The sequence below is a fragment of the Salminus brasiliensis genome, chromosome 25, assembly GCF_030463535.1.
Source record: "Salminus brasiliensis chromosome 25, fSalBra1.hap2, whole genome shotgun sequence".
In the NCBI taxonomy this organism is placed as follows: domain Eukaryota; kingdom Metazoa; phylum Chordata; class Actinopteri; order Characiformes; family Bryconidae; genus Salminus; species Salminus brasiliensis.
Genome location: NC_132902.1, coordinates 3,593,548 through 3,605,154, shown reverse-complemented (window position 1 = coordinate 3,605,154; position 11,607 = coordinate 3,593,548). Strand labels below are relative to the sequence as shown.

General features: G+C 47.2%; 1 protein-coding gene across 2 annotated transcripts; it reads left to right on the top strand.

Moving 5' to 3' along the window:
* The first annotated feature begins 1,265 nt into the window (after positions 1-1,265).
* On the top strand, positions 1,266-11,575 carry aars2 (alanyl-tRNA synthetase 2, mitochondrial (putative)). 2 transcript variants are annotated; one of them, XM_072671124.1, is made up of 22 exons: positions 1,266-1,496; positions 2,182-2,370; positions 2,852-2,997; positions 3,351-3,542; positions 4,154-4,298; positions 4,433-4,578; positions 4,851-4,959; positions 5,067-5,105; positions 5,337-5,451; positions 7,197-7,324; positions 7,463-7,607; positions 7,807-7,976; positions 8,093-8,206; positions 8,506-8,646; positions 8,738-8,875; positions 8,950-9,053; positions 9,290-9,398; positions 9,538-9,663; positions 10,177-10,287; positions 10,405-10,488; positions 10,586-10,699; positions 11,091-11,575. In XM_072671124.1, the coding sequence occupies exons 1-22, from the start codon at positions 1,266-1,268 to the stop codon at positions 11,271-11,273; spliced, it is 2,979 nt and encodes a 992-aa protein (XP_072527225.1). In that variant the 3' UTR covers positions 11,274-11,575. The 2 variants fall into 2 exon arrangements, with proteins under 2 accessions (XP_072527225.1, XP_072527226.1); XM_072671125.1 differs by lacking the exon at positions 1,266-1,496 and adding an exon at positions 1,549-1,615.
* Positions 11,576-11,607: the final 32 nt, after the last annotated feature.

Below are 11,607 nucleotides of genomic sequence, written 5' to 3'. Positions count from 1 at the left end.
GAGCCGGCAACCGCGCACATAAACCTCAGCTTGATTTAGGGCGTCGGTGTGTCTTTGCTATCGTAAGTCTCTTAATGAACACAGCTTTAATTTTTCTGGTTCTGGTTACTGGGAAGGTCACTGGTGCATCTACATGCTGGAAGTATGTTTCTCCAGTCTTCAGTGGTCCAGTATTGATGAGCCTGTGCTGAGCCACTGCAGCCTCAGCTTTCTGGTCTTGGCTGAACGGAAGTGGATCCCGACAGAGAGGTTCTCTGAGCTACTGTAGTCTGGCCATTCTCCATTATTGACCTCTCACATCTACAAGATGTTTACGTCTACAGGACGGCCGCTCAACCTGTCTAGAACAAACATGGTTGTGATGATCACCTTATAGGCTGCACTGCTGCCACGTAATTGGCTGATTAGATAATTGCATGAATGAGTAGGTGTGCAGGTGTTCCTAATAAAGTGCTTCATGAATGCAGATTTCTATTTAAGTATCTTATGTGTTTATACTGACTGTTAATATAGGCATTCATAATAATAATGTCTAATAATGTCTGAATAATTAATAAATTATTCATTTTATGGGATTATTTCATTAGAAATTTCCCATATTAGAAATAAGTATTAATCCAATTAAGCTACACAAATAAAATAATAAGTAAATGTTATTTTTGTTAAATAAGTAACATACGTAAGACTGTAAAATCTATTTTCATAAGTTTATATTTAATATCAATGTGTTAATAATAATAATAATAATAATAATAATGCATAATGTCTCTTATTTTACGTTTTAATATTTTTTTAAAGCAACTTTTATTTTTAAAAAACTGCACTAAATATCAAACGACTTCATATAGTGCACTTTTTCTTACACGTAAACGCGCCTATTACACCCGAATTGAGTAACACTAGTGCTGCGTCCCAAATCACACACTCCTATACTTTACATCGTTAACTAACCTCTGATCGAGGTGCACTGCCCTTACGTACTACTTAGGGGGGTAGTGTGTGGTTTGGAATTCAGCATATATCTTTCAATAGAAGGCGATTTGGGCTTTAAGCCATAGGCTGCACTAACTACTGCACATTTGGTAGAGTCTGCTGACATTCGTAGTGCACTATGTAGGGAGAACGGAGCCATTTGAGACTCAGCCTCCGGCTCCTTCGTCCTCGTTTCTGATTGGCTTCAAACCTCAGTCCTCAGCCTTGATTGGTTCCTCCGGCCTTGGCGCTGATAGGTCGTTTCTCCCCTGTCACCGAGGTCACCGGTAAACATGGCCGCGTGCATCCGAGCAGCGCGTAGCTGCGCGCGCCTGAACGTTGCCGCGAGCGTGCGGCGTTGCTCAGCTCTGTCACGCGCTCGCGGTCACTTCACGTCGCAGAAAGCGCGACGGACGTTCATCGAGTTCTTTACGGAGCAGCACGAGCACCGCGCGGTACCGTCTGCGCCCGTGCGCCCGCGCGGAGACCCGAGTCTGCTGTTCGTGAACGCCGGAATGAATCAGGTACCAGCGATTCGATTCGATTCGATTCGATTCGCAGCGAGGAATCAACTCGTGAATCGTTTCTTTTTCTTTTTGAATCTTTATTTCCTTCTGTAAAAGTCCTCCTGAGTTGTTTTGAGGTAAATATGAGGTACAATATTACTGTTAAATAATAAAATAAATTAATAACTCGTGTAGAAATGAATTTAAGTTATATTTACACAAATAAAATGACCAGAGATTAAACGATAGATTAATTTATTCGACCGTGTTGGTCCCAAATACAATTTCTAAATCACGTTTATTACAGAAAAAAATATACTATTAATTTCTGAGTTGCAAAAAAAAAAAAAAAAAAAATTAACTGAATAAAAAGCAGATATTTTACTGTAGTAATCCAGCTGAACCTAAACACGCTTCTTCTGGAGTTAAAAAGAAATGAATCAAAATATGAGTCAGATTTGTTCAACATTATGTATCGATACCGGTTTTTAGAATACTCTCATTACTCTCATTGTTTACAGACAGGATTAGAATGAACTTGACTCATGAGTCAGTGAATCATTTGGTTCATTGAATCGGAGAGTTAGTTTAATCACAATAAGATCTGTTCAGTTGGAAATGCTTCATTATGTATGTAGGATGCAGAAGCCCTGTATCACCCCCATAACCTCAGTTCAGCTGTAACTGTTTACCCCCCCCACAGTTTAAGCCCATCTTGCTGGGCTGTGCGGACCCTCGCAGTGAGATGGCCTCTTACCGGCGGGTGGCGAACAGTCAGAAGTGTGTGCGTGCCGGCGGTAAACACAACGACCTGGAGGACGTGGGCAGGGATGTGTACCACCACACCTTCTTCGAGATGCTGGGCAACTGGTCTTTCGGCGACTACTTCAAGGTGTGTTGCCCCCCCCCCACCACACACACACACACACACACACACACACACACTTACAGGAACAGTTAAAGGAATAGTTTGGTGGAAAACTGAGTTCAAGTGGTTGACCACTGACCCCAGATGCAGTGAATCACCCAAGACTTGTTTAAGCTGGAATGAATCAGAAGAAGCACACGTCAGAGAACGGACATTTCTTGGCCCTTGACCGATGCTGGGGTCAGTGATCGGTCATGTTGATACGATTTTTCACTGAAGTTTACCTTTAAGTAAACCTTTAAGTATCTGTATCTGGTGTCCGTGATCAATCGTGCTCAATAGATTTTTCCACAAACTATTCCTTTAACTGTTCGTTAACTGTTCGTTAACCGCTCCTCAGTGGAGGCTCCTCCTGAACTCATTTTGCTACCAAATGCTTTTCACCGACTCGATTTTGTGTATCTGGTGTATTCCAGTGTAGAAACGTGTCGCCGCTGTGTTTCAGGTGGAGGCCTGCGCGATGGCCTGGCGTCTGTTAACGGAAGTGTACGAAATTCCCGCTGAGCGCCTGTACGTCTCGTATTTCTCTGGGGACGCGGCGAGCGGCATGCCTGCGGACGAGGAGACGCGTCACATCTGGCTCAGTCTGGGGTACGGTCACATCAAATGAAATGATCATATTTTCAAAAATCAATAATCAAAATGGACCATCTGTAGGTGTAACATGTAACAGGGGGGCGTGAACACACCCCTGGGGTCCGCCAGGAGCGCTTATGTGCTAGCCTACAGTCGCTAGCAAAACACTGCTAGGCATTTGAGCGGCGCATAACGGTATTACGGTATCGTTGGAAATATGAAATCTGCAACAGCCGAATTCTGATTAATAAATCCGAAAATATGTAAAGTTATTTTATGCAGTTCTGATCCAGCAGGATTGCTCTGAAGATTTTAATGAAGCGCTACAGACAGTTGAATTCGCTCACTTTTCCTTGTCTGACCCTCAGAGTGCCTCCGGATCATGTGCTCCCGTTCGGAATGAGGGACAATTTCTGGGAGATGGGCGAGACGGGGCCGTGCGGACCCTGCACCGAGATTCATTACGACCACGTGGGCGGCCGCAACGCCGCTGCGCTGGTCAATGCCGACAGTCCGGATGTGGTGGAGATCTGGAATTTGGTGTTCATGCAGTACAACAGGCAAATAACTCTATTCTCTGACACACACCTACACACACTTACATAGTATAGTACAAACTGTGTGGTTCCTATTATAGGGTTTAATAACCAAAAAAATAAAAAAACGCTACCAGGTAGAAGTGTCGGATTTTCGGCATGCATGTCTCGAGCAGACAGTCTTGCCACAAGAGGGCGTAAAAGTGCTTGAAGAAAAAAAAAAAAACAATATCATGGATTTCCGTGACTGAGCAGCTGCATGCAATCCTTACATCACCAAGCGTCGGATGGACTGGTGTAACGTAGGGCACCACTGGGCTGACTCAGTGGAAGCGTCATCCGCGGAGTGAGGAATCACGCTTCTCTGTCTGGCAGTCTGATGGACCAGTGCCTGACTGCAGTGTGCTGACTGTAAAGTTTGGTGGAGGAGGGATAATGCCATGGGGTTGCTTTTCAGGGGCTGGTCTGTAGGCCCCTTAGTTCCAGTAAAGGGAAGTCCTGATGCTTCAGTAGATACAATTTATAAAAGCTCCTGTAGGTGTCCAAATACTTTTGTCCGTATGGTGTATGTGTGAAGGTACCTTAATGAGTGTGTGTGTGTGTGTGTGTGTGTGTGTGTGTGTGTGTGTGTGTAGAGAGGGTGACGGAGGTCTGCGGCCGCTGCCTCAGTGCAGTGTGGATACGGGAATGGGTCTGGAGAGGCTGCTGACCGTGCTGCAGGGCAAACGCTCCAACTACGACACTGACCTCTTCACCCCTCTGTTGTCTGCTATCCACCAGGTATGTCTCTCTCGCTGTCTCTCTCACTCGCGCACACACTCTTTCTCTCTCTGACATTCTCTTACACACTCTCTCTCAGGCTCACTTATGTGTGTGTGTGTGTGTGTGTATGTGTGTGGTGTTTGTTTTTGTAGTGCAGCAAGGCCCCTGCCTACAGCGGCAAGAGCTGGCAGGGCGACGAAGGCCGAGTGGACATGGCGTACCGCGTGGTGGCGGATCACATCCGCACGCTTTGTGTGTGTATCGCCGACGGAGTGTATCCCGGGATGACCGGAGCAGAGTGAGTCACACAGTATAGTATCTACTGCGATGAGATTGGTGACAGTCTAATTCCAGTGTTTGTTAGCAACGTTAGCCTCGAATCTCCTGTTCTGAACTAAAGAAGCACACGTCAGAGAACGGACATTTCTTGGCCCTTGACCGAGTCTGGGGTCAGTGATCGGTCGTGTTGATTCGATTTTTCACTGAAGTTTACCTTTAAGGTTAGGGCTGGGGGTAGATTGTTGGAGTCAGTGGTTCTCACTGCATGTAGTGAAATGTATTTATTTGTAGGCTGGTTTTGAGACGGATACTCCGCCGCGCTGTGCGCTTCTCCACAGAAGTGTTACAGGCTCCCGAGGGCACGCTGGCCAGCCTGGTGCCCACTGTGGCCCACATACTGGTGAGAGGAGTCGCACTCACACCCGGTCCATAAACTCTTAATCTCGTAAGTGAGCAGAATGAGCAGCCTGTTCACTTTCCTCTCATTACCGTTGTCCCCCTCCACAGGGTGAGGCTTATCCTGAACTGCACACAGAAACTGGCAGGGTGAGTGTGTGAGGATGCAGTCACCCCAGCCACGAACACCTGCCTTGTGCTTTCACTCACTGGCCACTTTATTAAAAACACCCATGTTGTTGTTTTAATCACTGGCCACTTATAAATGTGTACCTAGTGCTTCCACTCAGTGGCCACTTTATTAGAAACACCTAGCCTTCTACTTGAGATATTCTCTCTCTCTCTCCCCCTCTTTCACGCTCTCGCTCTCTCACTCTCTAGATAATGGAAATCATTAATGTGAATGAGGCTCAGTTTCTCTCCTCCCTAAACCAAGGCAGAAGAGTGATTGACAGGACGCTCAGTAAGCTGGACAGAGACGCTGTTGAGTTTCCAGGTAAATTAGTTTACGTAAAGTTATCACCACCGTCTACCACGGTCTAATTTGTGTTGTCAATGTTGAATTTCCCAATGATTGTCCAGTCCTCAAATCCTTCATTTCCCTTCGTTCCGTCTTTAAATCCCTCATTTCCCCTCAGTCAGTCTTCAGATCCCTCATTCAGTCTTCAAATCCCTCACTTCCCCTCATTCAGTCTTCAAATCCCTCACTTCCCCTCATTCAGTCTTCAAATCCCTCACTTCCCCTCATTCAGTCTTTAAATCCCTCATTCAGTCTTCAAATCCCTCACTTCCCCTCATTCAGTCTTCAAATCCCTCACTTCCCCTCATTCAGTCTTCAAATCCCTCACTTCCCCTCATTCAGTCTTCAAATCCCTCACTTCCCCTCATTCAGTCTTTAAATCCCTCACTTCCCCTCATTCAGTCTTCAAATCCCTCATTTCCCCTCGTCCAGTCTATAAATCCCTCATTTCCCTTCATTCAGTCTTCAAATCCCTCATTTCCCTTCATTCAGTCTTCAAATCTCTCATTTCCCCTCATTCAGTCTTCACATCCCTCATTCATTCTTCAAATCTCTCATTTCCCCTTATTCAGTCTTCAAATCCCTCATTCAGTCTTCAGATCCCTCATTTCCCCTCATTCAGTCTTTAAATCCCTCACTTCCCCTCATTCAGTCTTTAAATCCCTCATTCAGTCTTCAAATCCCTCATTTCCCCTCGTCCAGTCTATAAATCCCTCATTTCCCTTCATTCAGTCTTCAAATCCCTCATTTCCCTTCATTCAGTCTTCAAATCTCTCATTTCCCCTCATTCAGTCTTCACATCCCTCATTCATTCTTCAAATCTCTCATTTCCCCTTATTCAGTCTTCAAATCCCTCATTCAGTCTTCAGATCCCTCATTTCCCCTCATTCAGTCTATAAATCTCTCATTTCCCCTCATTCAGTCTTCAGATCCCTCATTTCCCCTCATTCAGTCTTCAGATCCCTCACTTCCCCTCATTTAGTCTTCAAATCCCTCACTTCCCCTCATTCAGTCTTCAAATCCCTCATTTCCCCTCATTCAGTCTTTAAATCCCTCATTCAGTCTTTAAATCCCTCATTGTCTTCAAATCCCTCATTTCCCTTTGTTCAGTCTTCAGATCCCTCATTTCCCCTCGTCCAGTCTTCAAATCCCTCATTTCCCTTCATTCAGTCTTCAAATCCCTCATTTCCCTTCATTCAGTCTTCAAATCCCTCATTTCCCCTCATTCAGTCTTCAAATCTCTCATTTCCCCTCATTCAGTCTTCACATCCCTCATTCATTCTTCAAATCTCTCATTTCCCCTCATTCAGTCTTCAAATCCCTCATTCAGTCTTCAGATCCCTCATTTCCCCTCATTCAGTCTTCAGATCCCTCATTTCCCCTCATTCAGTCTTCAGATCCCTCATTTCCCCTCATTCAGTCTTCAGATCCCTCATTTCCCCTCGTCCAGTCTATAGATCCCTCATTTCCCCTCGTCCAGTCTATAAATCCCTCATTTCCCCTCGTCCAATCTATAAATCCCTCATTTCCCCTCGTCCAGTCTTCAAATCTCTCATTTCCCCTCATTCAGTCTTCAGATCCCTCACTTCCCCTCAGTGCTCACATCCGTTTCTTTCCCTGCCTGATCTTTGCAAATCCTGACGTTCCTTTCACATGGTCCCTTAGTCCTCAAATCTCCATCTTTTGAGATACACGTTCTCCTGGTTTCTGTCGTTCCTCAGCCGCCGTTGCTTGGTCCCTGCACCGGAACCTGGGCTTTCCTCTTGACCTCATAGACCTGATGCTGGAGGAGCGCCACATGACCGTGGACAAACACGGCCTGGATCAGCTTGCAGCTGAAGAAGAAAAGGTACCGGCACTGTATAAAACTCCGGCTTAGAACCGTGGGAGGAGCGCTGGGTTTTTAGCTGCATTGTCCTGTATTTTGGGATACAGCGTAATCGAGCGACTTGCTCGATATGATGACTAAAGTCTTTCTGGGCTGTAGTTGCGTAATCAGACCGAGGGGGGCGCTGAAGAGCGAGGACTCCACATGGACCTGCAGAGTCTGGCTGAGCTCCAGCGCAGAGAAGTTCCTCACACTGACGACTCCCTGAAATACAACTACAGCCTGCAGCCAGACGGCTCGTACGGTATGTGTAATAGATACGTTATAATTGTGAGTTAGCATTTGTTATAAAGACCTTATAACAGTGTTAGCATTTGTTATAAAGACCTTATAACAGTGTTAGCATTTGTTATAAAGACCTTATAACAGTGTTATAAGGGCGGCATTTGCAATAGATACCATATCTCTCTCTATCTCTTTATCTCTCTCTCTCTCTCTTTCAGCTTTTCCCCCATGTAGTGCTTCAGTATTGGCGCTGTACTCTGACCAGTCTCTGGTGTCGGAGGTGCCCGAGGGTCAGCGCTGTGGGATGGTGCTGGACCAAACCTGCTTCTACGCTGAGCAGGGCGGCCAGATGCATGACCTAGGCTACTTCACCAAGGACGGCCTGCAGGTCAGACCGAAATACTGCCCGTTGGTGTGAGCTTATCTGAGGGTGTGAGCAAGGGCAGAGTGGCTAAAGAGTGGCCAACACTACCGTGAAAAGTGTGTGTGTTTGTGTGTTTTCAGGATGTGCTGTTCCCTGTTGAGTGTGTGCGTCTGGCTGGAGGATACGTGGTGCATGAAATTACTGCAGCAGAGACTCTGAGAACTGGCGACCGGATACGGCTTCACGTGGATGAGGTACTGTAACGCACACTGTCCAGTGGAGGAGACATACTATTGACACACTGACCTAAAGGGTCCATTAAACGGTACGGGTGGGGATCTTCATGGGGACGTCCATGTTTAAACTACACAGTCCATATATGGAAGTGCTGTTGCTGTGAACGGTAGAGTAGTGTAGTAAAGTAGGTGAGTGGAAGTGGATCCCCTTAATCCTTCCAAACACATGGCACGGTACACGGCAGCCAATCAGAAGCTAGCTAATTTACATAGGAGTTGCTGCTAATCTGCTGCTTACGTGAGGCGCTCTGTTGTAGACTCAGCGTCTGGCCTGCATGGTGAAACACACCGCCACCCATGTGCTGAACTTCGCCCTGCGGGAACTGCTGGGGTCTGGCGTCGCTCAGAGAGGATCCCACGTGACTGCTGATCGCCTGCGCTTCGACTTCAGCGCGGAGGTGAAAAGACACCGTGTCCCTCAGTAACCTGAACCACTGGAGGTCTGGAGAACCTCCCCGGGTTACTTTTTTTTTCTTTCTTTTCCTCCAGGCCTCTCTGAGTGTGTCTCAGCTACAGGAAGTGGAGAGGATGGTTCAGGCCATCGTTGGGCAGAATGAGGAGATACACGCGCAAGAAGTTCCTTTGGCCAGAGCCAACCAGATTGCGGGATTGAGGACGGTAGACGAGGTAACGTCAGTCGGAGTGACCAATTGTGGTGGTGCTCCGGAATGTGTGTGGTATATTGACCTGTGTGTTTTTAGGTGTATCCTGACCCGGTGAGAGTCGTGTCGGTGGGCGTACCCGCTACCAAGCTGCTTGGCGGTCAGGGCAGTGAAGGCACCTCGGTGGAGCTCTGCTGTGGCACGTAAGACTTCATTTAAACCTAATAAGACTAAGAAGAATCATTATTATTATTATTATTACTATTAGGAATAGTAGTAGTATTACTACAATTGGGGCATTGTGGGAAATGTAGTGCATGTAATAAACCTGCATGGCGTGCCCTGTAGTTCTGCTCAGCAAGGACATTGGGTATAGTGATGCTGAGGTCAGGGGTACCCAAACTTTTGCATGATTTGCAGACTGGTCTTTTTGAATCAGGCACTTGCTGCGGACAGGAGGAATCGGGGACTTCGTCATTGTGTCGGAGCGGCAGATGGTGAAGGGCATCAGTCGCATCATCGCTGTTACCGGGGGTGACGCCGAACAGGTGAGACGAAATTCCCGCAACCCGCTGCATCCACGTTTTGCATTTCGGATAGTGTGTCTGTAGCCCTTCATCAGTGGCTAGCTTCTGACCACAGATCCTCTAACCACTAATCGCTGACTCCTTCTTTTCCGTCACTCAGGCGCGGGAGGCGGGGCAAGCGCTGCTGCAGGAGGTGGAGTCTCTGACGGCGCGGATCAGAGCTAACCCCACTCTATCGTTAGCCACCGCGCAAAGGCTCTCCAAAGAGGTCGGCCTGCTGACGGACGTACGTATCTCCATCAGTTCATCCAATCAGATCCTGATAGATATATTCGTGTCCCGCCCCCAACCTTCAGTTCTTCCCCCTTTCTTCTCCTGGTCTTCTGGAGCACATAATCTAGAGTGAGTTTCTTCAGGTGGGGTTTGCCTGCATTTCAGCACCTAAACGCCAGGGGGTGCTAATTCTAATCCTCCAGGGAAGGGATTGTGCAGGACTGTATCATTTTGAAAACCAAAAAACATCATCTTATGATTTGAGCAGGACTGCTCACACTACACTAAACGTGCAAAAGTTTGTGGACGCCTACTTCTCTAGAGTTGCTTTTGAAATCCAGGGTAAAAATAGGGAGTTCATTTTCCCTTTGCTGCAGCAACAGCCTCTACTCCTCTACGCCAAGACCTTAGGCTAAATGTTGGACCATTTGCCATTGGAGCATTTGATGGCATTCGGCCATAAGAGCATCCTTTGTTAGCTGCTGCTTTATTAAGAGAAAATCACCCCTGTGTGTTTGTGTGTCAGGCTGTGGAGGGTACTCTCATCCCGCAGTGGCAGAGAAGAGAGCTACAGACGCGACTGAAGGCCTTCCAGAGGAGCACCAACACAGCCATCCGAAAACTGGAAATTAAAGAGGTACACACACACGCAGACACACACACACAAACACACACACACGTTCACAACTTGCATGCCTGTCCTTCTCCCAGTCTTTATTTCCCACGGGCCTGAATGTTCAGCAATGTCTTGTAGGCTGCAGCGAAAGTTGCGGAGCTTCTGAACAGACACCCTAATAAAGCCGTGCTGGTGGACACCGTGGAGACCGACTCCTTATCGGTAAGGCTCCATCTCTCCTCCTTCTCGTATTGGTCGCATTCAGTCATTATGACTGATGATGATGATGATGATTATGATGGTCATGTAAATTGGGCAGGTGGTGATGAAGACGGTGAATCAGCTGAGTGAGCGTGCTCCGGACTCTCTGATCATGCTCCTCTCTCACCTACAGCCATCGGGGAGGGTGCTGTGTGCTTGCCAAGTACCCAAGGTAAAAACACCCATACAAACATACACACTATGTGTCCAAAAGTTTGTGGACACACAGTCAGCTTGTCTAGTCCCTGTTGAGAAGGACTGCCACTAGAATAGAGAAGACTCCCAGGATCAACAGACCTTCAGGAAGACCTTCAAAAGAAGCGGCGAAGGATTTGCCATGCCCCTGAAAATCTGTGGACAGACCCCAGACCCAAGAATCTCACAGAGCTAGAAAAGTTTTGTAGGAAGAATGGGTGAAGATCCCCCACCCAGGAACGGACAGACCCTTAGCAGCTACGTGATCCTCACCAGAGGGTTAGCCGTCTCGCTGGTTTGTGCTGTAGTGAGTGAATGGCTCTAACCACCCCCCCCCTCTCTCTCTCTTGCACTCTCTCTCTCTGTAGGGTCAGGTGGCTGTATCTGCGAGCGAGTGGGCCCTGGCTGTGTGCGGTCGTCTAGGGGGGAACGCAGGTGGCTCCACCACCGTTGCTAAAGGGGTCGGCACAGTAGCGGACGTCGCTGACCTGCTGAAGACGATGCGCTGGGCCGAAGAGTTCGCCCACAACAAGCGCCAGCGTGCACACTGAGCGCCACACTGATCTGGCCCTACAGCCTCCTGCCCTGCACTCACAGTGCTACCCGCACACACTTGCAGTTCAAAAAGGGGCCAAATCTATTTACACATGGAACCAAGAACTCTGAGAACGGTCCTGGACTGGATTTCTTGAGATTTCAACATAGAAATCATTCTTTCTTTGTTTTAAAAGGAAGCCATTGTTGTTGTTGTTGTTGTTGTTGTTGTTGTCCTGGAGTTCTTCTTGCCGTTTTCATGGACTTAAATGTATACATAATGGGCATGTATTAAATTATTTTTATATTTTAACATAAACCCTTAAGGTCCTGGTGAAGTCAAAAGTTTCA